The sequence below is a fragment of the Eriocheir sinensis genome, chromosome 34 (genome assembly GCF_024679095.1).
Source record: "Eriocheir sinensis breed Jianghai 21 chromosome 34, ASM2467909v1, whole genome shotgun sequence".
Taxonomy (NCBI): Eukaryota; Metazoa; Arthropoda; class Malacostraca; order Decapoda; family Varunidae; genus Eriocheir; species Eriocheir sinensis.
Window position 1 is genome coordinate 10188345 of NC_066542.1, and position 17458 is coordinate 10205802.

Consider the following 17458-nt stretch of genomic DNA (forward strand, 5'->3'; position numbering starts at 1 on the left):
AGAAGCGATACAAAGCGTTACAGGTCAAAAGAAGAAGAAGAAAGAGGACGTGAAGTGAAGGGCCAATGACTCGCGATGGAAAGACAATATTACCGAAGGATGTGCAGCCATATTACACGAGGACTGTTAGCCATGAGAGCTGTGTCAGGAGACGAGTGGCATGACGCGGACTCTGCCACCGCCGCTGGGACAGGTGAGAAAACTTAGCCATTGTATACAAGGTTAGGATGTGCATTGCCAAAACAGAGAAGGACTTGTTGGGCTGTTTCGGACACACCATGAAACCAAATTGGCGCGTCCGTTGTGGCGTTGGCTCATGCGGGCCCTCTCCTTACCTCTGCTCTACTACACAGTCCCAACACCTATCTCTTCCTCTCATATGTTAGCTATAGGTAACATATAAGAGAGAAAAAATAGGTGTTGGGACTGTGTGGCAGAGCAGAGGGGAAGAAAGGACCCGCGAGAGCCAACGCCAAAACGGACTCGCCAATTTAGTTTCACTCCTTCTTTGCTGGGAGGAGGCAGTGTTACCAAAGTCGTTCAGTTCAGCCTCTTGCGTTACCTGTAGTCAGGAAAAGAAGCAGGAGCCATGGCAGCTGCAGCTCGGCATACCATCTGAGGGCTGTTAGAATTCTAAAACGAATCGTAACATGTTTATTGTGCTTAAAGTATGTTAGGAGATGTTTAAATTAATAATGAGTCATATAACAAAACCAAGAACTATATAGCTTTTGTATAGGCTATTATAAATTTTTAAGCATCTTCATTTTGTGGATGACATTTGTAAAACAATTTTTGACAGAATTTTATATTGTTTTAACCTGAAATGTGTGGAGTGAAATCAAACCTTACGAAAATTAATTATCAATTTATTATGTCACTAGTAATACTGGAATAAACCTTTGGGAAGAAGTGCCAGTAACTCTTTCTAGGAAGTACATATCATCTGCAAATAATTCGACTCATCACAAACAGCCTAGCCCATATTAGACCTGTGTCTGTAATTTTCATTGTAAATGTAAATTCATGGTAGGAAATTACCAATACACATATATGTGTGTTTAAATTGTGTACGTTCTCCCATACAAAAGGAGGAAAATTAGGCACAGGAAAGACAAATTATTATCCACGCAAATAAGAAGAAAAAATAAATGGAAGAAAACGACGGCGCGTCTCTCGAGGAATGTAAAGAATGCACAATTAGGATGTTTGCCTTGAGTCAGGGAAATAAATATTTGAGTTGCAAGGTAATATGCGTGGAAAGAAAGAAAAAAATGGTTAACTGATCCTTACAAAGGTATCTAGAAAATAAATATAGTGGATCACAAAGATGAATGAGCATTTAATGTAGATGGATTTCCTTTCCTGTGACTGGAATGCAAAATGTTACCACGAAACTTTGGAGTACGCAACGGTCCTTTCTTTGAAGCACATGTTTTATGCATCGATGGCACAGTTACTAAAACGCGAATATATAGGTTTTCTCCACAAGTATGCATATACGTAAATCATATGTATCATGGTAACTTGTTGTGTTCACGGTACTTAGCGAAACTTATACAATAATAAACTACAGCATCTAAGAGGAACATTAGTCATGCATAAAGGCTTATACAGTGAAGTCCATTAACGTATATCTTGTTTTTTCGTAGTAGCATATATCTTCTATAGTGGCCGATCCAAGTCCTCTCTCTGGAGTTTCATTCTGTGGAAAGAAATATGCCGCGTATTAGTTGAGTCATTGTATTCTCTTTATAAACGTGCCGGTGCCCCCCTGCACACGACTACCCTTTCCTCCTGGTTCCGAAACAATGATAATGGTAATAATGATGATGATGATGATGATGACCATAATAATTATAATAATGATAATAATAATAGTAATACCAATAATAATAATAATAATAATAATATTTGTGTGTGTGTGTGTGTGTGTGTGTGTGTGTGTGTGTGTGTGTGTGTGTGTTCGTGTATTTTGATAGGAGATGTAAATGAGCGCCGTACAACCTTAATTTTAGCACACTTACCTCCCGAAATACCTGTTTATCGAAAGTTTATGGATTGACCTGAAACATAAGTCACTAATTAAACCTGAGCAGGCTAACTAAACGGATGTCAAGGCCAGCGCTGTGTTCGAAGGAAGGGATTCACGTGCATTATCGACTTTTAAGCTTAAGAAACAGATGACAACGGTGGCCTCACCCTTGCCCTGCCCACCTAGAGGTAGCGGAGACCAATGGTGTCGCACTTCACGATGTCCAGCTGGCCTCGAAGCAGAGACGTCGATGCACTTCTATGGAGGCTGCTGGTGTTCTCCTGCAAGAAAAGGAAATTAATTAGTAAAGTGAATGTTTGTGGTTTGCGGGCTTTTTTGTTTTCATAAGTTTTTGCCCTTGTTATCAGCTGCTTCCTTTACTGTAAAAAAAGAGAAGATAAATAAGCCACTCCCTGACCCACCTGGCTTACTAAACACTCTTGTTCGGAAAATAATAAAAGTAATAACGAGCAGCAAACAACTACACGCACATAAATATATAATGCGAGGCGAGCAGACTTTTTTTTTTTACCTCTAGCTGCTTCCTTTGATGTAAAAAATATAAAAAGGGATTTGAAACTCGGCACCATGTTTACATAAGGCTCCAATAACCAGGAAAAGCTCAAATACTTCGTCACAGAGCTTTATCCCCATTGTTCCTCCCTTTATTGTGCCCTGGCCGAAGAAGAGGAGGAGGAGGGAAAAAAAGGCCTCTTCCTCACATACTTTCGCAACAGGAATGAGGAAAAATAGAATCTTATCTGCATCTTCTCCGTCGTTAACTTTTCCTCGCGGCATGCACGTAACCACTCTGCCAGCACTGATCAGACGGGCCCAGAGTGACCGTGACTGGCCGACACCGAGAAGACGAACCGAAGATGTCGAGCGAGAAGGTGACTGGACTGAAGGCAGAACCAGATGGTAACCTTGACCTGGAAGCCTCGTTCTATAGCAGCAGTAGTTGGGTCTGCCTGGAGCCTTGCGAAGGGAGAGTTCCGACAGCGGTGTGTATGGGGGAGGTGGGGAAGGGGTTGGGAAGGACCGTGTGATGCCCCCGTGTGTCGCCGTGTTACGATAGTGGACATTGGCGAGAACCTGTTTACCTTTGTCCCCCCTAAAAGAATATCAAGTTTATCCCGTTCTTAAGTTATTGTAGGAATGTTATAGTGGCAGGTTAGAAAGACGGTGTGTGTGTGTGTGTGTGTGTGTGTGTGTGTTGCCGTGATTACGAGGGCGCCTAAAAACGGACCTCATAGCTCACTCAAACCGGAGAGTGGAACAGACGGCAAAAACAGAGAGAGAGAGAGAGAGAGAGAGAGAGAGAGAGAGAGAGAGAGAGAGAGAGAGAGAGAGAGAGAGAATTCCTGTTGGTCTCCACGTTCACCTCACAGAATGACTCGTTAATCTTAACATCATGAGTCTGCAAACGTCTCTCATCCTCACCTCCATATAATCATTACTCATTGTTTTTAATCCACGCGTCTGCCTGTCACCTTCCCTTTCTTCCTTTTCTCTTATTTAATTCCCGTATGTTTCTTTCTCAATCAGTGCGTCTGCCTAACGTCTTCCTTTTCTACCTTCTCTCCTGTTCTCTCCTGTTTCTTTCTCATCTTACGTCTGCCTGATATCTTTCCTTTTTCTCTTCTCCCCTATTCAATTCTCGTATGTTTCTTTCTCATCCCACATCTGCCTGGCATCTTCCTATTCTCTCTTCTCCCTATTCAATTCCTGTATGTGTCTTTCTCAATCAATGCGTCTGCCTAACGTCTTCCTTTTCTTCCTTCTCTCCTGTTCAGTTCACGCGTATGTTTCTTTTTCATCTCACGTCTTCCTGATATCTTCCCTTTCTCTCTTCTCCCCTATTCAATTCTCGTATGTTTCTTTCTCAATCCATGCCTGCCTGACGCTTCCCTTTCTTTCTTTTCTCTTATTCAATTCCCGTATGTTTCTCATCTCACGTCTAGCTGATATCTTCCCTTTCTCTCTTCTTCCATATTCAATTCCTGTATGTTCCTTTCTCAATCTATGCCTGCCTGACACTTTCTTTTCTTTCTTCTCCCCCATTCAATTACTGTATGTTTCTTTCTCATCTCACGTCTGGCTGGCACTTCCCTTTCTTTCTTCTCCCCTATTCAATTTTCGTTGTTTCTTTCTCATTCCACGCCTGTCTGACAATTCCCTTTCCTTCTTTTCCCTTATTCAATTCCCGTATGTCTCTTTCTCATTCCACGCGTCTGTTTGACAAGTTCCCTTTCTCTTTTCTCTCCTATTCAATTCCCGTATATTGTCCTCGGATACGCTGCCTGTCAGTCCCTGCTTCATACGAGTAGATCCAATTTTATTCATGAGTTACTACTTAAAATTCGTCAATACCACCTTGATTGTCTTACCGGCCCTTTCAGTGAGCGTCTAAATGTATGGCTTCCTTCTATTTTTTATTATTTCGTCTCGTTTATAAGCACTGGCCACTTTGCTTTACGTTTTCTTCGTGCTGTCTTTGCTATAAGTGTTGAGTTCGTCTGGCTGTCCGCAAATCTAGCCGCCGGCCCCTCTCTCTCTCTCTCTCTCTCTCTCTCTCTCTCTCTCTCTCTCTCTCTCTCCTACCACGATGGACGCCAAGTACCATCTGCTTTAAGCTAAATATTGAATCAAGACCCACACAGAGGATCTATGCATACACAAGACCGCTGAGATATGCCAGCGTGGGGCTCGAGCGATGTTCCGTGTGTATACCTAAGTCTGCTCAAGCACCCAGCAGCCTTATGATCTGTTGAGGCGTTGGGGGTAGGCGCATGGGAGGGGGTTGTTCCGTACACGATAACGGTGGGTGACGGAAGCGAACGGGAGGTCTACGTGCGCGCCTGGAACTGGGGTGTGAAGGTGAAGTGTTAACGGAGACTCCAGCGACGACAGATGGATGTGCTAAACCGACCGGCTAAGAGGAGAAGCGGAGGAAGGGAAGAAAGGAGAGTAATGAAGTTAGGTTAGGTTAGGTTAGGGGAAGGAGGAGAGAAGAGGATTAGGTTAGGGAGATATAGGAGGAGAGGAGATGAGGACAGATGGATGTGCAGCTAAACCGACCGGCTAAGAGGAGAGGCGGAGGAAGGGAGGAAAGGAGAGTAATGAAGTTAGGTTAGGTTAGGTTAGGGGAAGGAGGAGAGAAGAGGATTAGGTTAGGGAGATATGGGAGGAGAGGAGATGGTTAGATTAGGTTAGGTTAGGGAGGAGGAGAAGAGAGAGAGAGAGAGAGAGAGAGAGAGAGAGAGAGAGAGAGAGAGAGAGAGAGAGAGAGAGAGAGAGAGAGAGAGAGAGAGAGAGAGAGAGAGAGAGAGAGGATTAAGTTAGGTTAGGTTAGGTTAGGGAGAAGGAAGTAGGAGGAGAGGCGGAGATAGGAGAGGGGAGGATTAGGTTAGGTTAGGTTAGGTAGGGAGGAATGGGAAAAGGAGGAGGTGGCAATGAGGCGGAATATGAGTATAGGAGACAGGCAAGGAATTATACCCTTATGAAAGAGAAACGGAAAATGAGTCATGATACTTCCGAGATAATTACCAGACAAAGGTGAAGGTATGGGAGGCGGAGAAGGAGGTGGTGAGGAGAAATGTGGGCGAAGGAGACAGACAAGATATTCCACTCCTATGAAAGAGAAACGGAGATTGCAAAAGAACAATTAACATCAGCTGCAGTTGCGTCATGATACATCCCTCCCTCGTCTATTAACTTGGCATCATTCTTAGGCGACGTGAGTGAGCGGGCAGCCGTGAAGACAAAGGAATGCAGGACAAAAGAGAGGGCGTTGTCGGGGTTCACCTACGACCGTACTCTTCTGATGAGACTCAAATGACCTTGTATTGATAGCCGTGGTTGTCATTGCCTTTACCTTCATCAGTCTCACTTTGAACCTGTCTTTACATGAGGATCTGCATGGTGTGATGGTGGTAGTAGTAGTAGTAGTGGTAGTGGTAGTAGGAGGAGGAAGAGAAGGAGGAAGAGGAGGAAGTGTGTGTGTGTGTGTGTGTGTGTATTCCATCAATCTCCCTCCGTCCTCATTAACATCGCCGGGTCTTTCAAAACAATGTAAAACTACCACGTAAAATAAATGCTGTTACGTTCGTACTCATACCAAACAAACTTCATAACGTATTGCTACAAATGAGAAGAAATACCAGGGGACTTTTCTTCCGGTCCAGTCCGCGCTACGAGTGGGCGACGGGAGAGTCACCACCACCAGCTGCTGTAGTAGGTCAGTGGGACAGTAACAGGAGGGACGTGTACTGGCCCGCTCGGTTTCCAGCACCAATTTTGTTTTCACTCGTCGGGGGAGAGTCGGGACACGTGACGGTGTTGAGCTCGACAGCCAAGAAATTCGGGTAGTGTGTGATTATCTCCCTGCTCCGCTCCTCCCCTCGGCTTTCATGTAATTTATCTCTTTTCAATGGCAGGCCAGATGGCTCCCGCAGGCTGTTTCGTGGGTAGAGGTGGTTGTGGACCCAAGCCAGTTGGTAGGACGGGTGAATGTATAGCTTTTTTTTATGATAGAGCCGATATTTTATCATTACTTTCCTCATGCTGCTTTCCAATCCACCGAGCTCTGAAACCCGCGTTCGTCAGATCCGAACGCTGACCATTCGACTCCGACATTCACTTGTTTGTCGTACAGTAAACGGAACGCGTAAATACACTTTCGCAGCATAACATGAAAGAAACTTCACCGGAAGGCCTTGAGACAGTGATTTTCCGCTGCATGATGTATAGCGGCTATTATGATATTTTGGTTTGGCCCGACGGTGCTGCCTGAGGTTGGTGGTGGGCGCCTCCTTGTGTCGGCTGTTTTTATCGAGGCACCGCTCACCGAGGCCCGTGTTGAGGTGGTGAGTTTTTACCACTTGGTGAGGGTAGAGTTACGCATACGCAGTTTATCTCTAGCAGGGTTAGAACGCAAAGCCCCGTGCTTACATGATTATTCTTCAATGGGTTCTAATCACTTCAAAATCTAGAATAGTCAGATCACAATATCCACGAAACAGATCATGCTAAGGTATGGAAATGAGGAAGGAAATGAGGAAAGGTCTTGCTCTCCAATAAATGAAATTTAATAAAGTGAATCACGCAGGTGCATACATAAAGCAAAGTCACAAAGCATGCTATTTTCGTATCAAAACTAAACACATAATTATAACCGACAGGTAATATACACTGCAGCATGCTGGGGTGCCACGCGTGCAAAGGTACAAAGTCATATGCCTGCCTTGCGGCCTTCAAGGTTGCGAGATGCCCCACAAAGGTCAGCCAGACCCCAACTCGATACAAACTCTGGACCACAGATCATCAGAGACATCAACAAAAAAGGATCTGTAGTTGAACCGTGATCCGTGAACCCCTTTCATTTCCTAAGCCGGTTACGCAACGAGATTAATAAATGCTTTAGATAAATATTGAATGCCGGGTGGGTTACGCTTCGGTGATTTAATAATTCTCACCTGACACTAAAGCCCAGGTGAGGTGTGTGGATAGGTAGCTGGGCAGGTGAAAGGCTTTGGGCAGGTGTGTAGGTTTTTAAGAAGCAGTACCACGCGCAGCTATACCGTATGACCCCAACTTTACCTTGAACACCTGATGGGAAATGTTGGATGTCTTTGCAATGATTTCTAAGAGGCTGGGTTACTATAGCTATGAATTATGAGAAAACGAGGATATTCACGCGTTATCAAATTGAAGTTAGTGAGTTCGAAAGCCATGAGAAACTAAAACTAACAATACGCCACCCCTTTACCTTTAATACATGATGAGAAATGTTGGATGTCTTTGCAATGAATTCTAAGAGGCTGGGGTACTATAGCTATGGGTTATGAGAGAACGAGAATACTCACACGTTATCAAATTTAGGTTAGCGAGTTCGAAAGCCATGAGAAACTAAAACTAACAATACGCCATCCCTTTACCTTTAATACCTGATGGGAAATGTTGGATGTCTTTGCAATGATTTCTAAGAGGCTGGGTTACTATAGCTATGAATTATGAGAAAACGAGGATATTCACGCGTTATCAAATTGAAGTTAGTGAGTTCGAAAGCCATGAGAAACTAAAACTAACAATACGCCATCCCTTTACCTTTCATACCTGATGGGAAATGTTGGATGTCTTTGCAATGATTTCTAAGAGGCTGGGTTACTATAGCTATGGGTTATGAAGGAACGAGAATACTCACACGTTATCAAATTTAGGTTAGCGAGTTCGAAAGCCATGAGAAACTAAAAATAACAATACGCCACTCATTTACCTTTAATACATGATGAGAAATGTTGGATGTCTTTGCAATGATTTCTAAGATGCTGGTTTACTAGTTATGAATTATGAGGGAACGAGAATATGGACACGTTATCATGTTCAAGTTAGCGAGTCCGAAAGCCATTACGTCCCCCTCCTCCTCCCCCCCAAAAAAGAGAACATCAATGGTAAGCTGTGTCGTTTCAAAGATCTATAAGGTAACAAAAGGTACATTGATGCGAGATTTATTGATTCACCTATACACGAAAGGGACATCATCGGCTGGAAAAAGATTTGACACTAACCAAAAGCATATTGATACGAGATTTGTTGCTTCATTTATCTATACGACACTAACCAAAAACATATCGATACGAGCTTTGTTGTTTCTTTCATCTCTACACGAAAATAAATCAACGGTTGCGTAAAGACGTGACGCTACACACGATAAACGATAAACCTTTACAACGTCACCATCACCAATAGCAAAATGGGGGAGTAAGGGGGGGGGGGGGTTAAAGGTTCAAGGCCCACCCGACGCCAGCATTATCCAATAGGCCAAGTTACCCATGACCTACGTCCCCCCCAAGGTCTCCAGGGTCCAACATTTCTTAGTACGCATTATTCAACCTTAATATTTGATCATTGAGGAGGGGGCCATTTTTTGCTCTCGCGTAGGACCCCCAAAATTAGTTAGATCCGGCCCTGCACACACACACACACACACACACACACACACACACACACACACACACACACACACACACACAAACACAAACACAAATCTAAGTATATATATAAATAAATGGATGGAAAATACGTCAATAGATAAATAGATAGCAAGTGCCACCTGACTCCTTTGCTGTAAAAAAAAGTAGATAAACAGATAAAGATTACAAACATAAATGAATAAATAAAATAGCTTCTGGACATGAACCTTGGAGCTCAAACGAAAGTGTTCTGAAGTCAGCTGATCGATGACCAAAGAGGATAAGAGAAACATTAACATTAGGCAAGACACGTATTGAGAGGTATACAAGAACACTCTGGAAGGAATATTGAGTAACGCGCTCACTTCAAGGCTGCCAGGATTGTGACCGAAGCAACGTGTCCAGAGGGCGGATTCATCAAACCATTTACGAGACCCTGTTGTTGGTAAGTCCTCTGGTAACTCCATCATCTAGGAACGCGCTTGATCTTAAGGTGACTCCAATGGCAATGAAAGAAGTGTCGACCACGCCAGTACTTTATTCATTGTCATCGGAGCAGCCCAAACACAAGGATCATTCGTAGAGGACAGATTTACTAAAAGACTTACCAACGACCGGTCTTGTTGTAGCTTGATGAATCCGGCCCCAGGTGTAGACGAGAATATAATTAAGGCTCTAGATAAATGTTACGCGTCAGGTGAGTTACGCATAGGTGACTTAACAATGCTCACCTGACACTAACGCCAGATATTTCAAACGTCGTAGTAGTGTTTTTAAGAGTTAAGTGGCTAGTCTTTCTTTTTCATTCCATTTTTTTTATTTTTGAGACGGAGTAAGTAAGAAGTGTGTGTGTGTGTGTGTGTGTGTGTGTGTGTGTGTGTGTGTGTGTGTCCACCTATAATTTATCTATACATACATTCATACATACATACACACATCCATCCATCCATTTCTCTGTTTATTTAAAGTATACGAGTCTGCGTCACTGCCGTATTAGGTGAAGCTGAGGGCGGGACGGGGAGAGTATAAGCATGCGGTGAAACTGCTCGGATACCTGTTGCTGCAGAGGCTGGCTGTACACCTGTCACCCCCTGCAGCGAAGGAGGAGCGAGGCGGGAGGCAGGAAGAGGCGCAGGAGTGGGGCAGGAGGGAGGAAGGCCACAGGGAGGGAGGGAGAGGAACAGGCGCGGAGAAAGTAAGGCAATTTAAAGAAGGAAGGAAAGCCAGGTTAAAATGGAAGATGAGAGAGAAAACAGGAAATGAAACTCACGATGAAACTAGACTTGTTGCCTTGGACTTCCTCAAGGTGAGAGTGAGGACGAGGTTCATCTTAAGGTTTCAAAAGCTTTCTCTGGTATAATGACCATGGTATATTCAAGTGTTGTCTTCGGAAAATGAGAAATTCGAGTGTACCTATGCCACGATTTCATGAGCAATACAATCTTACAAAATATGGTGTTGAAATACAGTTCAAATCTCGCCCTGAAATACTAATACAACGCAAGACTGTAAGAAGAGTAAACGTGAAGATAATTCCAATATAATTAATGAAGAAAGTTGGTAAGATAAATAACGGCCAAAGTTGATCTTCTTGAATAGATTAACATGAAAATTAGAATCAGGAAAAAAGATAAATAAGAAAAAACAAAAGAGAAGAGGGATTTTGAATGGGTAATGAAGAAAGTTGATAAGATAAATAAAGGCCAAAGTTGATCTTCTTGAATAGATTAACATGAAAATTAGAATCAGAAAAAAAGGAAAATAAGAAAATACAAAAAAAGAAGAGGGATTTTGAATGGGTAATGAAGAAAGTTGGCAAGATAAATAAAGGCCAAAGTTGATCTTCTTGAATAGATTAACATGAAAATTAGAATCAGAAAAAAAGATAAATAAGAAAATACAAAAAAAGAAGAGGGATTTTGAATGGGTAATGAAGAAAGTTGATAAGATGAATAAAGGCCAAAGTTGATCTTCGTGAACAGATTAACATGAAAATTTGAATCAGGAAAAAACAGGTGAAGAAGAAAATACAAACGAGAAGAGTGATTTTGAATGGGAAACCACAAATTTGTATGCGAGAAGTTTAGGACCCAATCAGGAATCAGGTGAGGCGCTTGATATAGCTAGTTCATTTAGACGCACACTCCTGAAATAGTGAAGGACTGGCATGCTCGAGATAGTATATGATTAACAACAGAACATCAACTCTTATAGTCCCAAACAACGCAGATACACCAGTCGTACAGTTACTCAGAATATGATTAACAACAGAACATCAACTCTTATAGTCCCAAACAACGCAGATACACCAGTCGTACAGTTACTCAGTATATGATTAACAACAGAACATCAACTTTAAATAAGGGTCGTATCATAAGACATTTCGCCTCCCAAGAACACATATTTGACAAGGCTTTCGTAGGAGTTGTGGGCATTTCCAGGAGTAGTTTTATGACCCTGGTGGTAGTTTGACCCTTCTTCTGTACCATGAACCTGAAGAAACACTCATTAGAACTCGAGTGACCCCTCTTTGACCTTTAGAAATAGCTGGTGTGAGAAGCGAGTGTCTTATGATACCGTCCTAATAGTCCCAAGCAGTGTAGATACCCCAGTCGCACAGTTACTCCTAATCTTCCCATCACGGACCTTGCTGCTGCCTTACTAATGAATGACTTTCTCCACACCACTCCTCAGTCCACTCTGACGCAACCCGCCCTTCACCCTCACCTCGCCTCTCCTGCAGCACGTTCCACACCCTTCATGCCCCCAGGAAGCACCACCATCACCCACCCGCTAACACTCCATCATCATCATCCCCTTCCCATCACCTGAAACCATTACTCATTCCGGCATGTACTATTTTTTTTTTTAATAGTGGGACGCGTTGCACACTTACCCGTGGATTTGCTTCTCGTTAATTGTTTCCGCTGCAAAGTAGGAAGGTAATGAAAGTTGCAGGAAGATACAGTGGCCTTGACGGCACTAAGCATCCGAATCCCATGGCGTGGCTTGGCTTGCCGTACAAACTAGCGATGTGTGATTATTTATTTGGTCGTGGTGTTAATTAAGCGATGCTCCGAGTAGTATAAGGTACGAAAACCATGACCGTCCCGAAAGCTTGTCCTTGAGTGGGAAGAAGTGAGATTTCCTTTTGATTGTGAAGTCGATAATTAGGTCGGAGGATGACACTCGAGAATCGCCCCGTCACTCGCTTTCATCCTCGCTGCCTCGACTCCCCCGGCGTGTGACGGCGGGGCTTAATCTCAAGTTCATCGTTACCTCCGACGATAACATTTATCAAAAGATCACTTGACGGAACAGTAATTGTTATCTCCTGGTTCGCGGGGTGAGCCGCGTTGGTATATAAAGGTGATCAGGAAGTGGACAACATATAATGTCGAAATGGTTAATAAAAAGGATTCAACCTTAATACCTCCATGGATTCAACTCTACAATATACCCAAGCGACTTCCAAAAATACAATAATGAATTCAAACGGCGTTTTAGCTTAATGAGAGACGATGAAACATACACCGTGTTTCGCGGACGCACGAAACTTCCTCTATTGATGATGGCTGAGAATGTAAACAGAGTAGGTATGTTGAGTGCAAACATGAAGGCGTCACCTACCCTGGGGAGCGTGCGGGAGGCGTGGCTGGAGCACGAGCCAGGGACGCTCACCCTCCCGGGGTCCAGCGCAGGCACGTGACTCTTGCAGAACACTCGGCTGTCCTTAGAGTCTAGCGGACTCCTGAAGAAGGTTTTGAGCGTGAGCCTGACCCCGCAGTGGTAACACTTGAAGCAGGCACTGTGGTACACCAGTCTGAGGGTGGGCTCGACCCTCTCCTGGGGATAAACTGACTCCGCGCAGCGGGCACACGGAGGGGTGAAGAGCGAACACTTCACCTGTGGCTTGACCACCACTTCAGGAGCCTGCAGGCTGAGGGTGGCCAGCTTGTCCAGGATGGCCTGGTCGCTGGGCGTGACGGGTTGGTGTTCCGTGGCTGAGGGGGTCTCCTGCTTCACACTGTTGCTACGGATGAGGAAAGAAAACCTCTTCGTGGGCATGTTGGTGGACGTTTGCATCATAACGTTTTCACTTGTTTGCCGTGAGTCTGTGTTGTGCAGTTCGCTCCAGCTCTGTTTGTACCTTGGTCCTTCCTCCACGAATTTGATATTTTGTATCTCTGATGCTCTCTGCCTTTCCGTGTAGTGCTTGCCGGGGGCAGGCGAGCTACCCACCCCCGCAGCAAGGAAGGCCGGGGAAGGGGTGATCGTACACATAAGCGATGCAACACACGAGGGAGGCGCCACACAGCCGTGCGCCGCCCACAGATGCTCACCCAAGACTGGCCTTCGCTTTCCAGACCCACGACGACCCAAAGAGCCCCCCCACCCCCGGAGAGGCAGGAGGGGGGGAGCTGGTCCTTGGAAGCTGTGGACACCTCCGGGATCAGCGGCTTCGTTAGCCACCCACAGCTCTTCGTCTTCCCGCTCATTCTGGTCCCGGCAAGGAATGTAGCTGTACACAATGCTTCTCTCGCTGCTGCTGCTGCTGCTGCAGCTGCTGTCGCTCCCTTCAGAGAGGCGCCGTAACCTGCGTAACATCCTATCATCGCCAACATGTCCAAATCTAGACATGAAATCAACTACCTCTAAATCTTCACCATGCTCGTTTATTTGGGCCATTTGTGTGCTTACTGGATCAGTAAGCCAATTATGTTGAGCAGCGCCACGTAAGTGTAGGAAGCTAATGTTGCCCTTGTTCAGAAGACTGTGGTTTCCATTCATCCTGGAGGCTGAGTCCTCGCATGAGTTGGGCGTTACCTGGTCATCGTTGTCTACTTCATTTCTGCTTGGTGCTAAATGTGGCTCTTCATCTGACTCAGGAAAAGACCAGTTGTGTCGCGATGCCTCCGAGTCCTCGCTGGTGCTCCCACTCCCGTGCTCCGTCACCGTGTAGGCACTCGAGAACGAGGCTGGAGTTGAGCCTCGGTCGGTGTCCACCTCGACGGGAATGAGGACTGGCTGCAAAGGTGGCGGGGAATTTGCCGGCGCTCTCCACTCCATGGTGACATCTGCAGCGGGCGGGACACGAGAAGTTTCGGGTGACTCTGGGATTCCTGAAGTGGCATTTTCACAATTGTACTTTTGGTCAATACCTGATTGGTGTTCCTTAGTCCCATAGTCAGCGTTTAGCAATAAGCTTGTGTCTTTGGCTCCGTCAACCGTTACGGTGGTGCTGAAATCCGAATCATATTCTGAGAGTGAAGATAAGGAAGAGGAAGAGGAAGGCTTCACTTCATCATCAGAGGAGCTGCAGAGCACTGTATTATAATTTTGGTGGCACAGGGGGTCAGACACCATCAGTACGGAGCCTGCCACCCCCACGTTCTGGTCTCGAATGCTGGGACTCCGGGCAGGTCTGTTAGTAGTAGTATTTGCATAGGTGTTCGTGATCGTCGGCCAACCCTCGTAGGTCCTCGGTTTCTCATCCCGTTGACATGCATTCTTGGAGTTCGTGTTCGGGGCATGAGCTGTGACTGGCCCGGACAACTCATATGTGTCGCCATGATGTACAGTGTTGTGATTGCTCGCCCTGCACCCATGCGCCGGGGCCTGAAGGCGGCTCTTCTGCACCTCCACCACCGTCACATACGACATACCGACTCAGCTTGACTCGACTCGAGGTCTTCACTATCGTCTCTTACATAAGATTACATTCGGACGCTGATTTGCACGAGCTGAGACAATTTCCCTTGAGTATCTGTAGCGGTTGATGTTCTGAGTTCCGTCAACATAATGCTAATTCTTTTAATCTCTTCTTGGTCCTCAGTTCGGGCTAGTCGATGCAATGGTCGAGGGGCGCCGTCTCTTCAAGCTCGAGGTGTTGCTGGGAGGACACGACGGCTGGCGGACCGGTGAGTGATGGAAACCTGGGAGAGAGAAGATAGGTAGTTATTAAGGAGGTATACAGTGTTACATCACCTACTGATAATTGTCTTAATACTGGTGTGTGGGTAGTGGAGATGGGGGTGGTAGTGGGTGTGGGTGTGGGTGACTATGGGCCTGATATAAAACTAATCAAATAAAAATCTATAGTACTCTGAATATATATAATGCAAAACAAGGAGAAAAGATAGAATAGCAGAGAACAGAGGAAGAATTGTGTTGAAAATAAACTCATTCTTTCATTTCTTCATTCATAACACATTTAGATAGATATATAGAGAGAAAGATAGATAGGTAGATAGATAGTTAGATAGATAGATAGATAGATAAATAGTTAGTTAGATACATAGATAGATAGATAGATAGATAGATAGATAGATAGATAGATAGACAGACAGATAGATAGATAGGTAGATAGATAGATAGATATGGTGCTGGGAGATGTTGTGATTGAAATGGAGGTGGTATAGTGGTGGTGATGAAGGAGGTGGTATAGTAATGATGGTGGTGGAGGTAGTGGTGATGGAGGTGGAAGTAGTGGTGGACGGTGGAGATGGAAGTGGTAGTGGAGACGGAAGTAGCGGTGGTAGTGGTGGTGGTGGGGGTGGTAGAGGTGGAAGTGGTGGTGGTGGTGGTGGTGATGGTGGTGGTGGTGATGGTGGTGGTGGTGATGGTGGTGGCAACATGTCCTTCAAACCCTCACGGTGGAAGAAGTGCCAAAAAAAACTCTACCGCTTCTTTTACTTAAATTACCTCACCTCTGAAGCATGAAGACAAGGAGGAGGAGAGGAGGAGGAAGGGTGACGTGGGGCTCATTAGGCGGGAGAAGGTAAACAGAGCAGGTGAAACACAGGTATACAAGAAAGAATAAAAGGTCATGTATAAGGAAAGTAAATAAACCTTTTGAGCTTATACGTAGTTACAAAATAATCTTCGTGGTGGGTATTGCAAGTATGATCATGCCTCGTAGCAATCTCTCTCTCTCTCTCTCTCTCTCTCTCTCTCTCTCTCTCTCTCTCTCTCTCTCTCTCTCTCTCTAACCTTTGCTAAATGGTGTGGATCGTTGATATTTACGTCCGTTTTTTCTGGCCTAACGGTCGATAGCCGCTACAAAAAAGAAGAGTTCCGTAACGCTGCCACGTAAAATGTCGCATCAAGATAACTTATACAATGCATTTCCTTGACGCGAGACAAACAACTCTTCTTACACGCATTTAGCAGGTAAGAGTTAGGAAGTTCATATTATTCTTATTGTTGGTATTATTATTATCGTCGCTACTACTACTGCTTTTATTACTACTACTACTATTACTACTACTACTATTTTTTTTCATTATTAGTGGTAGTAGTAGTAGTAGTAGTAGTATCATTATCATTTGTTCGCAGTGATAGATGAGACGTCTTAGATAGATAGACAGACAGACAGAAAGATAGACCAGTAGCTAAATAGACGGAAAGACAGATTGACATACACACATGCAGACAGACAGACAGACAGAGAGAATCATAAATTACTATTCCGTTATCTATCCGCGACCGCAGTGATACAGGTGACAGGTAGATAAAAAGACAGGTGACAGATAGTTAAAACAGACAGACAGACAGACAAACACACCAAGACACCCCTCCATTTGAAACCGACCCTCTCTTCTGGCCACTAAGTTCTATTCTCTTATACAGGAGCAGCGGTTGGTGGGCTTTTTTTTGTTTGTTTGTGTGTTTGTTTGCTCTTGAGCTGCTTCCGTTACTGTAAAAAATAAATCTACATACAAACAGACTCGGGTTGTAAAATGTCAATACTTAAGACGTCCCGCGGTGATAAGAGAGAGACGCCGGGGATGGGGTAAGAACACCAGTCATATATCGTCGCAGTTTCAACGTTTATTTAAATTACAAACGTTTGAGTATGTACAGCCGGCAAAGAAAGTATCGCACACCCATGGGTCGACAGCATATAATCTGAACGAAATCTATAGACACGGTGTTTTGGAGACTGGCACCCATCTAACCAACACAGCACCATGTATTTTTTTTTTTTTACAGTAAAGGAAGCAGCTCAAGGCCAAAAAAAGAGAAAACAATATAAAAAAAGCCCGCTAATCATTGCTCCTATGTGAAAGCGTAAAGAGGAGTGTTCGAAAGAGAGGTCAACTTCGGGAGGAGAGGTGTCCTGATACTCTCCTCTTAAAAGCATGTATATAGACTATGCGCAAATTCATTCAGTCGACCCCATGCGTGTGAGACAGTACTTTTTTTGCCGGGTGTACAGATGAGGCTTGCGCGGCCCTTCAGGCACCTACGCAACAGCCAGTCCTACCAGTTACTCCAGTCTAGGTCACTTTCTCCGGTAATTCTATGTTATCCGTGCATCTTTTGGGTTGGGGATGTGCGCTGCCAGAGGGAAACATTGGCTTGGTAATGAGTTTTTCTTTTTTGCTTGTTTTGGTGAATATGAAAAGGTGAGTTTCCCTGAAGCTGTCGAGGGAGATGGAGGGGG

General features: G+C 44.6%; 1 protein-coding gene across 2 annotated transcripts; it reads right to left on the reverse strand.

The window, feature by feature from the left end:
• Positions 1-856: 856 nt before the first annotated feature.
• Positions 857-14969, reverse strand: LOC127007052 (uncharacterized). 2 transcript variants are annotated; one of them, XM_050877570.1, is made up of 3 exons: positions 12640-14969; positions 2218-2316; positions 857-1705 (listed from the first exon to the last, which is right to left on the reverse strand). In XM_050877570.1, the coding sequence occupies exons 1-2, from the start codon at positions 14671-14673 to the stop codon at positions 2218-2220; spliced, it is 2133 nt and encodes a 710-aa protein (XP_050733527.1). In that variant the 5' UTR covers positions 14674-14969; the 3' UTR covers positions 857-1705. The 2 variants fall into 2 exon arrangements, with proteins under 2 accessions (XP_050733527.1, XP_050733526.1); XM_050877569.1 differs by having other exon boundaries at positions 2203-2316.
• Between the last annotated feature and the right edge of the window lie 2489 nt (positions 14970-17458).